The 17,940-nt window shown below is 39.8% G+C and overlaps 1 protein-coding gene across 1 annotated transcript in view; it reads left to right on the top strand.

Moving 5' to 3' along the window:
- The window catches only part of NUDT9 (nudix hydrolase 9), a 101,472-nt gene extending 89,326 nt beyond the window's left edge, over positions 1 to 12,146 (top strand). The window contains exon 8 of the mRNA XM_019829262.3: positions 6,178 to 12,146. Within this exon, the coding sequence (XP_019684821.1) occupies positions 6,178 to 6,206 (29 nt within the window). The 3' untranslated portion in view covers positions 6,207 to 12,146. The remainder of the gene's footprint in view (positions 1 to 6,177) is intronic.
- Positions 12,147 to 17,940: the final 5,794 nt, after the last annotated feature.

The raw sequence follows: 17,940 nt of genomic DNA, 5'->3' as shown, positions 1-17,940 counted from the left end.
GGGCATCAATCAGTTGATTTTATCAGTGAGCTAATGCTGTACTCCTTCCCTGCCCCCATACCTAAGAAGCTACTAAAATGCAAGATCACTGGGAGTACCAAGGTTTAAACCAAAAGCGTTCTTAGTTTAAAACAAAAGCCTGTAGTATGTTCCTTTACCTATATTTTAGGAAATTACTGAAAAGTTTTCCTGGAAAGAGCTTAACTTGCACTCCACTGTGAGGTCCTTGAAGGCTACTATTATGTGCTAAAATTCGGGATCAAGAAAGAAAAAGAGAGGGAAAGAAGACACTTGGGGTTCAGCATTTGTGTTTTGATTCTTCTGAATTCCAACAGAATGATGCATTGATTTAGAGTTAGCTCAAAGTTGTTTGGTCCTCAATGAAAGGTTGAGAAAACCCTCTGAACTAATGGCTTGAGAGTTAAAAATGATCCAGTGGGCTAAGAGAGCATTAAGATCTGAGTAAACATGTGTCTTAAAACCAGTTAGAGGTTTTCACTGACCTACAATTACATATATATGTGTATGTATATATGTATATGTATATATGTATATATATACATACATGTACATGTATGTATATATGTATATATGTATATATATGTATATGTATATGTATGTATATATATATGTACACATATATATACATATATATAGAGAGCGAGAGCGAGAGCGAGAGAGAGGGAATAGATTAGGTAACTGAGGTTGAATCAAGTATAGTAAAAATGTTTTGCTTTCAGAGGTATTTGAGAATCTTTAAATGGTGGATTTTATACTTCTTTATGTACTTATATTAACTTTATGGGTGTAGCACTTTATCTGAACCTAGAGTGAACTTTATCCTGTTAAAAAAACCCACTACTCCATACATATCTGATTAAAAACCTATTAGATAACTGGATGCTCCTTCTAAATTGCCCATGTTTTTGGATAAGCTGAAAACCTGGATTTTATACATATTCTGTGACTATAGTGATTGTGTAGACTGATAGATATTCCAATGTGGTTAGATTTTATTGTTTCAGCAATTATAGACTTATGCCAGGTACTTGTAAAATAGTATTTTCACAAATGACTATCTTGAGAACTGTCTCTGTTTATCTCATTCAGGTTTCAGGAATTTGGGTGACACTTCTGTAAGCAGCGCTGCAGTTTCTCATTATCCTCAAGTGAACAGGTGGCTGACAGGGTGGCATAGGAGGTCAAAGATGTCAGGAACAGATTATAGGAGGATATTAGATTAAATAATTCACTACTTTTTTTTGTTGTTCATTTAACATATTCCAAATCCAATAAAAAAAAAGTCATCTTGCTGATGATGAGGGACCATAAGGCAAGCAGAGGGCAAAGCACAAGCTAGCACCAATTCCAACCCCCTCCCCCCCCCCCCCCCCCCCCCCCAGGGTGGGATGTATGCTACATTCTTCAGGCACTCCTGGCTGCCCAAGGACAAAGGAAAGGGAAAGAATACCAATGGTTAACTGATAGAGGTCACAATCATGCAAGACAGGAGTCTCCATCAGTTTACAAATATCTTAGTGAATTATAAGAAAAAGGCAATCTTATCAATAGCTTAACTTCCAGAAACCTATAGACTCAGTTTCCTGGAGCCCTTAATATCACCCTCTCCTCTATAGTGACTCGGGGAGCAAAAACAAGAAGGAAATGGCAGGTAAAATGAAATTTCCTCATAACCTGCAGCCCACTGACAAATACTTGAGGCAAATACAGAGTATAACATTTCTCCAGGAACCCCCTACCATCTTAATGATAATGCTTTGCTAGAGGGAAAACAACCGCAGCTCAACAACAGCAAGGCCTCAGGTGTCTTAGGAGTTCTCTTTAGCATATCAAAGTCCCTCTGGAGGCCTCCCTTTTGCCTTTACCTCTCACAACTCCACAGTATATAACCAGTCACTCCTCACAACCCCAGTGCAGCTCTTTCTGCCCATGGGTCCTGTCCCTGTGCTTTAATAAAATCACCTTTTTGTACCAAAGATGTCTCAAGAATTCTTTCTTGGCCATTGGCTCTGAACTCTCATCACTCCAAAACCCCATCACTGAATCAAAAATATGTGTCTGGAGAGAGGCTCAAAATTTGCTTTGGTCAACTAATGGATGCTTGAGAAAATCCCCAGAAACTCCAGCATCAGATATGAAAATATTTTTCCTTCTTATGAGAATGGGAGTAGTAATAGATTATGACCACTGTTCCTACTCAAGCAAGTGAAGGTCACTGCAACCTTTCTGCATAGTTGCCTAAGAGAAAGCAGAACACAGTCATACCCGCTGCTTGAAGCCCCTTTATTTGGCTTCCTTTTGTATCAAAAGGATTGGCTTTCACCATGGGAGAGGTTGTAATTGGATTTTACCATGAAAGGAGGTTGTAATTAGATTTCTCAGCAGGTCTACAAGCTCCCTCCCTGGAAAAACAAGGAAAAGGGCCTGGTTATCCTTTTCTCTAGCTGGGAAGGTAGCCCAGCTAAGCTTGAAGGGATTAATGAAAGGCACAGGCAAAGTAGGCCATGTGTGTATCATCCAACCCCATATGATGGAGCGAAGACCTCTCTGGCCTCTAAGACCAGTGTTTGGTCCTTTAGATTGAGGGTGGAAAGCAGTGCATGCGATAGGTAAATATTGCTTGGACACTGCATTTGGTGTGGAACATTTCTAAAAGGAACCCTCTGACACTCGGTCTATCTTTTGATGTCCTGCGATTTCTATCTCCCAGAGAAAGGAAGGGCACCTAAAGTCTGGCACTCCCGAGAATATCATCCTCCATCTAGATTTAAGAGTGAACTTACACAAACTTACCAGAATATATTTTGGGTACTCTGATTCGTTTTGAGTTCTTACCTGTAATTGGTTGCATTTCAGTTTCTAGGGTATTTTCTAGAAGTTTAAATTAGAGTAAGATTGGGTCAGAGTAGATTTTTGTATTTGATTTCTTTTTAGTTTCTAAAGTTTTTTAGAACACTAAATAAACTTATTACTTTAAAGCACTAACTTAAATTTAAACTAAAAAAGATAAGTCTTCTTTTCGAAGTTCTGCTGTCATCTTGCTGCTTAAATCTACCTACTGTAACCACCTGGCACTTCTCGTGTCACTACCTCTTCTTTTTATATCCCTTCTCTTTTCTTTTCTCTTAAGCATTAACAAGCTCTCTGACCAATGAACTAGTGTAAACAGCTATCCATTCCTCTAAAAGGAGGAACAGGCTTGGAGTCTATTCTTTTCTAGCTCTTCTATTGGTTATGTAAATGACTCCTTGGAAATGTTAGTTCTGGGAGTTATTGTTTGAAGTCTTTTTAACTGAACTTCCCTCTTGTTGCCTGGAGTTACCCAGGCAGCTGAACTGCCCCCTTTCTCCCTAGATGTTGGCTTCTTCTTAGGCAGTCCCAGCCAAACTTACAAGTCTTCCTCCTTCCCTTCTAGGCCAAGGAAACTAAACAAACGTTGCTTCAACACTTTTGGTTTTCAAGGCAGATCATGATTACTTGATCTGTTCATCTTACCTTGTCTAAAGTCCAACAAACTGAGAAAGACACACCATATATCCTAGAAAAAGGAGAGGTTTGCATTGACCATTTTCCCTATTTTTCTTCTTACTATTGGCATATCATTTCTTAGAGTATGCACATCCATGCTTCTAAATAAGGCTAGGTATATCTTCTGTTGGATTCATTTATATCAGAGGAAGCCTGTAGGCTGCTATTTTTAGTAATTATTTTAACTGTGGAAAAATTTCCTTTCAGGGAAATGTAGTAAACAAAATGATTATAATGGTTATTTCATAATCAATCACAAACAGATCATTTTCCTTCACCCTGTCTTTACATAATAGTCAAAGCTTTTGTTATTAGAGAGCAAACCCTTTAGTCACATTTTGGCTAACATATACATATTGTTACCCGATCCAGAGTTAACACTGATGCTTCAGGGCTTTTAAAGTATTAATGAGTCTCTTAGGAGAGCTCTGTAGCTTGACATTAAAGTCATCTGAAGGATTAAAAAAGATGTTCTTCTATTTTGAGTTCTCTGCTGAGTCACCATCTGACATCAAGGTGACCCAGCCCGGTGAATGATAAAGATTTTCTGGAGTTTTGACCTTCAACTCACCGTCATCCTTCCTAACCAAACCTACTACAATCAGGTGGGGCCGAGTGAGGGATAAACAAGGTTTATGTCAGTTGGGGCACTGGGTCCAACCTGGTTTTGACAAGAGTTCAACATGAATCAAGCAGATAATAAAAATGCTTAGTGATCAGGGAAGACGGTATTGTGGAGAGTTGCTTAGGATTTGCATCTCCCATCGCTCTGCTCTTTGCTCTCAGAGGAGCTGGCCTTCTCTGTATTCCTCAAATAGACCATGATCTCACTTGCTGCAGGGTCTTTGCACAAGGTGTCACACTGTTAGAATTCTCTTGCCAGCACCCACTTGCCCCAGTCACCACCCCCCCCCCCCCTCCACACACACAAGCATACACAAGCACACACAGAGACACCACAGAGTAACATCTATTTAGCCTTCAGATCAAAACAGCCATCAGTGACTTTCGACAGAGGTCAGGCTCCTTAAACATACTTTCTTAGAACAAAGGTGCTTTACCCTCTTAACACTTATTTCAGCAGATGATTATATACAATACAAATTCAAATATACTGTGACTTTTTCATCCCCCAAATTATGCTATAAAAAAGAGGGATGTGCTTTATATTTTAGTGCTTCCGAGATCTCTCACATTAAAGACCACTGTCTCAATGACTTCATTTTGAACAACAAAGTACTGTTTCAGGAAAACAGCCTGAAATGATCTCAAGCAATGCTTATTTTTGTCATGCTTAAGACGGTCATCTTGACAATAAAAAAGGAGGTAAAGATATTTAAAGCAGATTTAGTAATTATTCGTGAGGTATGACTTCATTATTGCAAGTGTTAAAATCGCAGTTTTAGAAAACCACACTTTACAAACTCAAGTGTTTTCAAATAAGCCTTGAAAGAGGGCTGGAAAAAACAAAGAAGTAATAAATAGAATGAGAATTTATGCTTAGGGATCCAGTTTGCAGCATCCACAGATTTTTAAGAAGTGTGTTATAAACAACTTGCGGAGGACTGATGATGCATTAGTCTGTACTAGATAATTACAGAGTGGATTCAGTGAGTAGATCTTAGGTATCCTCTAAGTACATATTACAATTTACTACCCGTTTGTGCATTTAGGTTGGCCAAGGACTTTGGCTGAGAATCTTGTCATTAGAAAAATAAAGATGGCTTTGTATTCAAGGTCACCTTATGTTTGGGCATAAGCACTTTTTATTAATGTGATGATTTACTTAATGACAGTCCCCCTAACTACACAGTAAGTGCCACTAGAGCACAGCCCTCTCTATATTCTCTCCTGCAGCATCTCTGGCATTTCTCATGGTATAGAACATTGAAATGCATGAGTCGTTCAAGACATAAGATTATTTATTGACATAATTGCATGGTCTGGAAAACACTGGAGAGACTAAAACACTAAGATGCTTTAATGCAAAGCATCTTAATAAAAGATGTTTTAATAACCTTTTACTCTGTTACTCAAGATGAGAATTTTCTTTATAAATGTAAAAACCCTTATTTCTTTTTCTTTAGAAATTCAATGGTTCACATTGATACAATGATAATTCTGACGCCTATATTCATTACAGTTTACTCATTGGGAAATTCCAAGTTCAAAACAGCTAGCTCTGGGGCACGTGGGTGGCTCAGTCAGTTGAGTGTCTGACTCTGATTTCAGCTAAGGGTCTTGGGATCAAGCCCTGCATTGGGCTCCATGCTGAGCGGGAAGCAGAGCCTGCACTCTCTCCCCTCTCTCTGCCCAAGCTCTCTCTTAAAAAAAAAAGAAAAAGCTATTTCCATCAAAGTTGGACATAGCGATGACAAGTATTAAAAGACTATTAAAAGTATTACAAAGTATGAAAAGAACTACTACTATATTGAGCACTTACACACATCATTTCAGTTAATCTGACAATGAATTAGCTGTTACCCCCATTTAACAAATAAGGGATATAGGGGCCTGGCAAGCCTAACAGCTAACCTTGACCACTGGTCACATACTGTAATGAGAGCCTTACACTATCTCATTCAATCTCCACAACAATTTCATGACTATTCTTCTCTCTGTTTGCAGATGAGAAGACAGAGGCAAAGAGTGTGTAAGGTAAAACACTAGAGAGTGCCCGGATGCAAGTCCTGGTAGACGCCCCAGAATCCCCCTGGATAACCACTGTACTGTGGTGCATTGCGAAGATGGGAGGAGCCGGCAGGAACTTGGAAAATGGATTTATTCTGGGCTGTGCAGTATGTGCTTTGAAGTGAGGTTATTTCTATCTCTCTTCCTTTGCCTTCCCAGTAGTTCTCCCCCCGCACTCCAGAGTAAACTGGTCACTGTTTTAGTAGCTTTCTTGTTCATTTTCTTAACACCTATTCATCGAATCTCTAAAGAAAACATTTAGCTACTCCAATTGGTGTACATAGTTGGTTGCATAATAGGAAGGAAACAAGCCAAGACTGGAGACTTCATTTCTAAAGAAGGATTTTAGAGCAGACTAAGAGTTATTTCACAGAGTGGGTCATGAAACTCAGTCTCTCTATACCCTTTCATCGCTATGACGACAGGCCGCTCCTGCTACATGTAGCCAGAAAAAGCAGCTGACATTTCAATGCTAGGAGCACAGGGGGAGAGGTTTACAAAAACAAAAAACAAAACCCAAACCCTTTCGTTTGAATTTCAGTTAGAAAGGAAAAAATACCCCTGGAGCAAGTCAAAACCCCTATTCTTGCCTTTAGAAAAGATAAGAAAGGAGAAATGTTGGGGGCCTTCTCCCCTGTCCAACTAGGCCAATAAAACAGAATCAACTGCAAAGCAGCATTTCATCTCACTCTCTTAATGGCAATCTGAAACAGAAAACTCCCTTTGGTTTCATTTGACTTGGTCCTTAAGAAGAAACTAATTGATGAAGCAGTAAAGACTCACAGTAATAAATACTTCATGTTGAGCACCCCCCCCCCCCCAGGGGAGTACAGTAGATTCAGATTGATTTTTCCATTCCTTTGGATAAAAAAAAAAGACAATTCAAAGAATATTTCCTTCTCAATCCCCAATTCTGTTATCAGAAAAATCATTTCAAGTGTATAACTGAATACTTTCTCACGCTGTGCCACTCTGCCAGGTGCTACACTTGGTATTTTAAAAACATCTCATTTAACTCCTACACAACTGCATTTGTGGGTATTATTATCACTGTTTGCTTAATAGATGGGTAAACTAAGAAACCTTGAGGGAAAACCGAGAGTAAATTCCTTTTTACAGAGTTCCAGTTGGGACACCTAGGTAGGGTGGTGTTTTCATTATTAGCTATGATTAACTGATTGCTTCATATGCACCAGGCATAGGGGTTTTCTTGACTTAATTATCATAACAAATCTCTGAAATGGCAAATAATTTTATGATCCTCATTTCCACAGATGAGGGGACTGAGGCTCAAAGACTCATTTGTCCAAAGTCACAGATCCTGGTAAAGCCCAGGTATGAGCCACGTCTGTGTGTTTCCAGAATTCATGATCTTATTTTATTACACCATCTCCTACAATTATTAGAGACTGCACATTCTGTCCCCCAGAGTTCTGTGTACCTTTTGATGCCCAACACAAAAACCAGGCCCAGGTGGTATTACCAGTGCAAGCTCAGCCTTTGGCAGAAGATGCCCTGTGGGCCTTGTGTGAACCAGAGCCCAGCTTAGCTGGGCATCTCTTGGGCAGCCAGGTCTACTGGGGAAGTTCTCCTGGATTTATGGGGCCCCTTTCCCCTTCACTGAAGGCTGTTCCAGAAGGACATGTAAAGGAAAAGGGCACCTGAAGTCTTTTAACAGCAGTTGTTTATGTTTTTCTTGGTGGAAAAAGCATAAACAAACAAATGTTTGTATACTGTTATTAAATGGAATAAAAATAATAGTCAAGAGAAAATGAAATGAATAGTGTTCTGGAGTTGTCTAGAGACATCACTGTTCATTTCATTCTTGTCATCACTATTTATTTTTATGTAGTTGATAAGTGAAGTTGCACATGAGAAAGTACTGGGGATTGAACCCCGAAAGACCTGGAGAAGAAACCTCAGGAATTGCTAAATAGGTGCACAGAAATTCCATAAAAGGAAAAAGGCAAGATTCATGAATAACATGTACGCATTCTTTTTAAAAATTTGGGAAGTAGCATTAGTTGACTGGATGATAAGTAGATGAAACAGACTGATTGCTCTTCTTTGCTAGATCTGGTTGAATGAATAGAAATATAAACTTAAATCTTTCCTAAGAGGGGTGTCCTTTTTTTAAACAGTCATGGTTAACAATAGTCACTACCACCAAAGTTTAGATGAATAAGCTCCGAACTCAAAAAAAGTTGGTATCCAAGAGAGAGGGGAGAATTTATTAAAAAGATTTTTGCTGAGTTGGATCGAGTGAACATTTCTATTCAGTGCAGTCAGGCAGTGGGCCAGAGGAAAGCTCAGACACAATGCCAAGGTGACATATTTAACCTCTTTGCAGATTAAAGGCAGTGCAAAAGAGACAGTCTTTCCTCAGTACCGCTTGGTTATAGTATCAACAGCACCCATCTACAGTTGAAAGGATGGTTTTCTCCTGCAGGGGGACCTCTAATACCTAGGAGGAATGAGTGAGCATGACGTACATTATTGTTTTATTCTAGTAGAGCCAGAATGATAATACCGTATGATATAGGATTTGCCATAATCTCCTCAGCTCTCTGGTTTCCCTACCTCCTTCCCTCCCCAAGTAGGACATCATCAGGAATTAGAGAAATTTTATGTGTGTGCACCTTAAAAAACAATGGAGGGAGACAAGAGACAGCTAGTCATAAAAGTATAAAAGGGAATTAGGAAAGGAGTAATAGTCATAATAACTAAAAAGCAATAAAAGAAGATTATAGTAGTGCAGCAATTTTCCTGCCTTTTGGAAAAGCAAAATGTCCCATGTCTATATTGCTGGCAGGTACACACTGGGACAGTGGTAGTGATGAAATAATTTCAGATAATTTAAACATGGAAAACATACATGTTACTTTGATTTGAAAGTTCTTTTTTAAACTACTTCCCTTATGATCTACTTAATATACTCAGTAAAATATTTCTATAAAACACATTTCCAGATTCAGACTTCACTAAGATCTGAATGCTAATCTGGCCAACAACAGTTCTACATTTGTGTTCTTGGTCTTCATTAAAACCATCATTTATTACTACTAACTATATAATCTTGAAGAAGAAAAGGAAACATGAATACAAGAGTTAAAATTTCTTACTAAGTAGCTTTTCTGTAAATCACACAAAAGTTGTTTTGTTTTTTTTTTTGTAAATAAATGGCTTTGTCCTAGGAAAAAAATATTAGACATCTTCATTGGATCATGCAGTGTAGTATAACAAATGCCATTAGATGATACAGTAAACTTATTAAAATTTACCTTCAGGTAGGTGGCTGGACCCAGAGCCTCGATACAAAATTGCAGTTGAATCCTCTCTTTGCACACAGCCAAGAAATAAAAGTTTGACAAGTACCCAATACACTTTAAAAAATCTCTTCCCTCATTAGCTCTGCTTCTCTGCCCAGACACACATTCGAGTCTGTTGGAGTTGAAATTCTGCTGCTCTGTCAACTAGTCAGGGTCTGAGGTGACAGACAAATGTGGAGGTTGGCACTGGGGGTATTTCAGGCTGTCATCGTTTTTGTTGCAGATTCCTGCAGTTCTCCGGCAGGCTGGCCTCTCCGAGGGCGCGAGGAGCTTTCCAGGCAGTGCAAGCCAACAGGGAAAGAGCTCATTCTGCCAGAGAGACTATGGGGTTAACAGTCCTCCCCTCAAGCTCTTGTTCTCAGAAGCTAATAACTTGGCCAGAAGAGAAGCACGTGGCTCTTCATGCTTTTTTTTTCTCCCCTTTTTCAAACAACTCTAAAAGCAAGCAGGATCCCTTTTTTGGGGATTTTTTATTTTAAGACTTTGAAAAGAAACTCTACTGTTGTTTCTTAAAGGAAATTGACGGGGGGTTAAGGAAGGGGAGAAGAATAATTGCAGCAGATGCATTTTTAAATTTTTTAATTGGAAACTGTCTCACGAATATACTCTCGATTTTAATCACAGCAGGGTACTTCAGATACTTCAAACTTTCTTTAAATGACCTTCAGGGATTTATGTATATATGAAGCATCACTCATTCATATTATAGATCACTTGTATGCTGATTCAGAAACCTTTGCGGTTCACAGACTATTATTCTCCCCACACAACTCCCTACTAACCGCCCCCCCCCCCCATATAATGACTGATCTGTTAAGAAACTTTCTCATGGAATAGACTGGCGTTATGCATTTATTTTTGACTTGGCATTCTGGTTGTTTGTTTGTGTCTAATCTGTTCTACTGCTACTCTCACATTTATTGCACATTTATTATGTGTCAGACACTGTGCTAACAGTTTGTTATGTGCGTTATTTCAGTTGAGTCTCACACGATTATATGAGGTGAGTATGCTCCCATTTGAGGGTGGTGTAGTATTAAGTGGTAAAGTCTGCATGTTTTGAGGCCACACAGCTTGAGTTTACATCCTGGCTTCACCACTTCCCAACTATATGACCTGGGACAAATTATGTAACCTCTCAAAGCTTCAGTATCCTTATCTATAAGATGGGGGATACAAATATGGGGATGAGAATAATATCTATCTCAGGCAGTTGTTCTGAGTTTTAGGTAAATACAAATGCACAGAACACCTCCTGTCACCCAGCAGATGCTCAAATGTTAACTATTGTGGTTTATAGGAGGAAACCTAGGCTTAGTAGCTGAGTGATTTTTCCAGAGTCTCCAGCTCGTAAAGGTAAAGAGTGGGATTCCAACCCAGCTACCTTGGCCAACTGCTATGCTTGTGTTACTCAAACTACAGGCTATTAATACCTCCTTCTGAGTGAGCTGTGAGTTCCTTGAGGGTAGAGATGTGCTCCTTCTTCCTGGCACAGTGCTTTGCAGACTGTAAATGCTCCATTAACTTCAAATGAATGGTTATAATTTAATTTAGATTTTCTACATTTATGCCAAAGTCAGGCCAAAAGCAAAACAATGACAACAAAACTAAACAAACACCCCACCTACAGTTGTAGGCAAATATGTCCTCAGACAACTGTCTCTAGCCGCTTTAGGAACATTTGCCCTATTTATTTGTCAGAACACCACAAAAGAAAGGTAACAATAATTATCTCTGTTTTGCAGTTGGGGAAATTTGGAAGCAGAGGAAACTGGGCAATTTGCCTAGGAACCGAAAACAAGTCACCGCGCAGCTGGGAAGTGTCTCACGACTCTACCATCAGGATTACTTGTTCCTAACGGCCTTTGCAGGCACAGGATGAAATGACGTGATGTCCTTTTGCCTCAGACAATGGGATGTTTTTCCTTAGCCAAGGTCTAGGGTGTAAGCAGTCTCCTCAGAGGCAGGATCAAAGGAGTGGTCTGTGTTCAACTTTGTTTCTCTGCCTCTGTGCACATCTGGGTCTGAGAGGTGGAGGAGACAGAGGCACCATTTTTCCAACAGTTCCCGAGGGCCACGGGGATGAGGTACTATTGCAGGGTATGTAGGATAAGCATTTCTGAAGATTTTCCCTGGTTTGGCTATGGAAATTTTCTCTGGAACCCAAATATTGACTTCTTAGTCTAACCACATTCCCTATTTATTTGAGATAGCTTTATGAGATTGATTTCAGGTAATTACATCAATTCACTGAGAATGTAGGGAAAGTTTGAGCTAGAGGACAATGGAAAAAAATGTGCTCAACAAAAATACTTTTTTCTAATACTAAAATTGATATTTTACATTTCTATGAAATGATCGAAGTGAAATTTCTTAAGGAATCTATATGAACATAACAATAATTTGCTTAATGCAAACTAGATCTCTTAAATGAAAATATGTGATTTATCTCTTAAGTGTAAATATATAGCTACAGAGTTCATTTGTAGGTGGCAAATCTTGAGAATTTTGACTGTGTTTCTTATAACTAGATAACAGAGTATTATTTTTTTTAATAAAAAAACTTTGAATTTACAATGTCTTTTAAGTATGGCTTTATTTTAGGAATGTTCATGGGCAGATATCCAAACTCTTATTGTTTCTAAGGCTGTCATTTCTAAAATAGTTTACAGTGCATGAAGCTGAAGACAATAAACCTATAATATCCACCTAACAGATGGAGCTGTAGATCGGATTTAGAAACTCACTCAGCATCTTGGGGCCCTTGGGTGGCTCAGTCCATTAAGCATCCGAGTCTTGATTTCAGCTCACATCATGGTCTCGGAGTTTGTGAGTTCGGGCTCTGTGCTGATATAGAGCTCTGCGCTGACAGTGTGGAGCCTGCTTGGGATTCTCTGTCTCCCTCTCTCTCTGCCCCACCCCCCTCAAACAAAACAAAACAAAACAAAACAAAACAAAACAAAACAAAACAAAACAAAACAAAAGCCAGAGAAACTTACCCAGTGCCTAAATGTGATTGGAGAACTTTGACAAATAAAGAGCATATAAATTACTACATATGAACTGATCCATATAACATCAGCATTGGTCAAAAGGGTCTCACAAAAGCCAACATGAAAGTTTTTGTTTTTTTTTTTAACTAAGTGCTAAGATTCCTTTTGAGAATCTGACAAAAGCTGTGGGCAGGCTCCTAAAATACATTTATGAATTACCCACCCCCCGCAGGGGTTCCATGAACTTAAGAACCTCTGATTTAGGTAAACAGAGAACACATTAATCAATCCTTAAGCACTGAATAAGCTTTTTTGGTTTCTGGGTGATGTGAGAGAAATACAGTTCCTGACTATTAGCAGTCTAAGACACAGGACATGCATTCATTGTCAGAAAGGAGCATGATTCCTGTGGAGTAGTGGAGAGCTCCAGGTAGGAAGTGAGTATGGATGAAGGTAGGAAGTGCAGTGAAAGCAGAGTTTCAATAATTATTTTGTCCAGGACCTGGCCTGTAGGACTTTTCTCCTTCCATGTATTAGTTTGCTAAGGCTATCGTAACAAAATGGCACAGACTGGGTGGCTTACTTGCCTAACAAAAATTTATTTTCTCACAGTTCTGGAGGCTGCAAGTCCAGGATCAAGGTGCTCACTGGGGTGGTTTCTTCTGAGGCTTCTCTCTTTGGCTTATCGATGGCTATCTTCTCATTGGTGTCCTCACATGGATTTTTCTTTATGCTCACACGATCCTGGTGACTCTTCCTTTTTTTAAAAGGACATCAAGGGGGCGCCTAGGTGGCTCAATTGGTTAAGTGTCCGACTTCAGCTCAGGTCATGATCTCACGGTCTGTGGGTTCGAGGCCTGCGTAGGGCTCTTTGCTGGCACTTCAGAGCCTGGAGCCTGCTTCCGATTCTGTGTCTCCCTCTCTCTCTGCCCCTTTTCTGCTTGCTCTCTGTCTCTCTCTCTCTGTCTCTCTCAAATAATAAACATTAAACAAATTTAAAAAAAAAAGGACACCAGGGGCTCCTGGGTGGCTCAGTTGGTTAAGGACTCTTGATTTTGGCTCAGGTCATGGTCTCACAATTCATGGGATTGAGCCCCATATCAAGCTCCACATTGACAGCTTGGGATTCTCTCTCTCCCTCTCTCTCTGCAACCCCCTCTCCCAAATAAATAAATAATATTTAAAAGGATACCAGTCATATTAGATTAGAGCTCCATCTTTAAAACCTCATTTACCTGAATTACCTCTTTAAAGGCTCTATCTCCAAATTCAATCACATTAGGGATTAGGGCTTCAACATGTAAATTTTGGGGAAGACACAATTCAGTCCATTAACACCCCGTTATCTTTCATACCTTTATATTTAATTCCCTAAGGTTTTACTTCTGGGACCCATACTCATTTCTCAGTTCTGGCTTAGCTACTGACTTCTTGTGACATTCCCCTACCTCCCAGCACTACCATCATATCCTGGCCCTGAACCATTTCAGATCTCTCAGCTGTCTTGGTCATCAACCTATTGGGTCAATTTCTGACCATGGGTTTTTGCAGGACGTTAGCCATCCTTTCCCAGCCTGGCTCTTCTATGGGCTTAGTCATAGTCTCTATCTGGCCTTCAGCAGAGGCGTGACTTACGGAAACAATAAGCAAGAGAATAGCAAAATATGCATAGTATTTTGCTAAATATAATGCAGTTAATGTGATTAACTGCTATTTTTCTCATAATAACTTTCAAAGCAAAAGGAATAAAAGTAAAAGGAGAAAGACTGGCTAGGGTGAGGTGAATTTTATGTCAGTCTAAGCAGTCTGGCTTTTATTCATTAGGTAAAAGGGAGCTCTGGAAGATTTGACCCATTTAAGGTTAGGAAGAAGAGGATGGAACAAACATAACATACTGTATCTAGCAGGGACTTGACTGGCTTAGTTGGTGGAACATGCGACTGTTGATCTTGGGGTTGTGAGTTCGAGCCCCATGTTGTTTGTAGAGATTACCTAAAAATGAAATCTTAAAAAAAAAATAGTATCTATCAGGATAGGTTGAGCCGCAATAACAAATATCCCCAAAACATCAGGGACTTGCAACAAAGGTTTATTTTTCATTCATGCTACATGTTTACCGTAGGTCTACTGGAATTGCGTTATACATCGCCTTCATTCTGGGATCCAGGCTGATCAATCAGTTCCCTTTGACGAAGAAAAAGAAATATGGCAAACTACGCTTAGTTTTAAAGCTTTTGCCTGAGTGTGATACATATCACTTCTGACTACATCTCATTGACCAAAGCAGGTCATGTGGCCACACCTGAGCTTAACAGCGTGGGGAAGTATATTCTTCCTACAGAGAAGAGGAACTATAGTCAAGAAAACCAGAACGTAGATTTTAATCAGAATGGAAAAATAGGATAGCCCACTGAAAAAAGTATTAGGAGAAAGGAAGAAAAGAAAACAAAGGGGCAGAAGTAAAGTTAGAAAAAAAGGGGAGAGGATAAAAAGGGCAAGGGAAGAAGAAGAGAGGGGAAAATAAGAGGCAGCTCTACAGAAGACACAAATAAATAACCAAGAAAACTGAGACAACAGAAATAAAAGGGGTTAGATTAGGTTAGAGAAATACCAATCAGATGGTTCTATGAAGTTTTAAGAGTTATATATTAGTTTTCTAGCTCTGTCATAACAAATTACCACAGATTGGGTGGCTTTAAATAGCAGAACTTTATTTTCTCAAAGTTCTCGAGATAAAAGTCTGAAATCAAGGTGTCAACAGGCATATGCTCCTTAAGATGGCTTTAAGGAAGAGTCCTTCCTTGCCTCTTCCTAGCTTCTAGGAAGGGAGCTTCCTAGCTCCCAGAAATCCTTGGCATACGTTGGTTTGTAGCAGCATTTTATCAATCTCTGCATCCATCCTCACATGACTTCGGTCCCTGAGTGTCTCCTCTGAATCTCTGTGTGTCCTGTTTTCTTTCTTTCCTTTTTTAAATGTTTATTTATTTTTTAGAGTGAGAGAGAGGGGCAGGAGGAGAGGGGCAGAGAGAGAGAAGAGGCACAGAATCTCAAGCAGGCTCCAGGCTCTGAGCTGTTAGCACAGAGCCTGACGTGGGGCTCAAACTCATGAACTGCGAGCTTATGACCTGAGCTGGAGTTAGACGCTCAAACGACTGAGCCACCCAGGTGCCCCCGTCCTATTTTAAGTATACCAGTCATTGGATCTAAGGCCAGTTCAAATCCAGTATGACTTCATCTTAACTTAATTACATCTGCAAAGACCCTATTTCCAGGGGTGCCTGGGGGGCTCAGTCAGTTAAGAGTCTGACTTTGGCTCAGGTCATGATCTTGTGGTCTGTGAGTTCAAGCCCTGCATCAGGCTCTGTGCTGACAGCTCAGAGTGTGGAGCCTGCTTCAGATTCTGTGTCTCCCTCTCACTCTCTGCCCCTCACTCACTCACACTCTGTCTCTCAAAAATGAATAAATGTTAAAAAAAAAATTAAGGGGCGCCTGGGTGGCTCAGTCAGTTGAGTGTCCGACTTCGGCTCAGGTCATGATCTCATGGTTTCTGGGTTCAAGCCCCATGACGGGCTCTGTGCTGACAGCTCAGAGCCTGGAGCCTGCTTCAGATTCTTGTGTCCCCCTCTCTCTCTGCCCCTAACTCACTTGCCTCTGCCTCTCTCCCAAAAATAAACAAACATAAAAGAATTTTAATGAAAAAAATAAAGACACTATTTCCAAATAATGCCCCATTCACAGGAGCCAGATGTTGAGACTCAAACGTATTTTTTTGGAGGGAACACAATTCAAGCCACTACCAGGTGGGTTGCAGATGTGACTCTAAACTGGGTGACCAAAGGAAGGAGGAAAATATGATTAGCGGTAAAATTCATAATGTAAAATAATTTCAGAAAGAATATATGAGACATTATGTAAAGCAGAAAATGGTGCCCTAACAGCATCCGCATGCTTTTGCAATATCACATTTCATTTTATTTCTTCCTACAACATCCCTGGGTGGACAGGTAATAGAAAATGGCTAAAGTCCGATTAAGTAAAATAAATTCTATGAGACAAGTAACAAATGATCTGTGATTGTTTGGTTTTTATTCTTCCCTGCTGACATTAACAAACCTGCAAAAACACATGTAACTCCTATTTGTGATTAAATTCTAATCTCTGTTCTGTAGGTTCAGTTTGAACTTAGTTTCATCCACTACTGAAAAATCTGGACATGTACTGAGGGATGAATGGGGTGGGCCCTTTAGGAGGAGCCAAGGATTTTTTGGGAAAGACTCATTCTAAGGGAACAGGAAGCTAGGCAGACAAGATTAGCTCAATTATTTAGCCAGGGGAGTGGTGGAATACAAGAAGACACTGGGGGTTTGGTTCTAGATCACTGCAATAAAGCAAATATTACAGAGGAGAGCAAGTCAAATACTTTTTTGTTTCCCAGTGCACAAAAAAGTTATATTTACCCTATGCTATAGTCTATTAAGTATGTGATAACATGCCTTAAAAAATTCATATACATTAATTAAAAAATACTTTATGGCTAAAAAATGCTAACCATCACCTGAGCTTTTGGTGAGTTGTAATCTTTTTGCTGGTAGAGGGTCTTGTCTCAATGTTGATGGCTGCTGACTGATTAGGGTGGTCATTGCTGAGAGCTGGGGTGGCTGTGACAATTTCTTAAAATAAGACAATGATGAAGTTTGCTGTGATTAATTCCTCCTTTGATGAACAATTTTTCTGTAGCATGTGATGCTGTTTGATAACATTTTACCACAGTAGAGATTCTTTCAAAACTGGAATCAATTCTCTGAACGCTGACACTGATTTATCAACTAGGATTATGTAATATCCTAAATCCTTTGTTGTCATTTTAATAATCTTCACAGTAGATTCTTTTTTAAAAAATTTTTTTAAGGGTTATTCATTTTCCAGAGACAGAGACAGAAAGTGAGGGGGAGAGGGGCAGAGAGAGAGAGAGAGAGACACAGAATCTGAAGCAGGCTCCAGGCTCTGAGCTGTTAGCACAGAGCCCTACGCGGGGTTCGAATTCATGAGCTGTGAGATAATGACCTGAGCTGAAGTCGGATGCTTAACTGACTAAGCCACCCAGGTGCCCCAGTAATCTTCACAGTAGATTCTATCTCAAGAAAACACTTGTGGGGCACCTGGGTGGCTCAGCTGGTTAAGCGCCCAACTTCAGCTCAGGTCATGATCTCATGGTTTGTGAGTTTGAATCCCGCCTCCGGCTCTCTGTTAGCACAGAGCTGGCTTCAGATTCTCTGTCCTCCTCTCTTTCTGCCTCTCCATCGCTTGTGCTCTCTCTCAAATAAACGTTAAAAAAAAAATAAAAAAAATAAACCACTTGCTGTGCTCATCTATAAGAA

This window comes from Felis catus, chromosome B1 (genome assembly GCF_018350175.1).
Source record: "Felis catus isolate Fca126 chromosome B1, F.catus_Fca126_mat1.0, whole genome shotgun sequence".
NCBI lineage: Eukaryota > Metazoa > Chordata > Mammalia > Carnivora > Felidae > Felis > Felis catus.
This window is presented reverse-complemented; position numbering and strand designations above follow the sequence as displayed.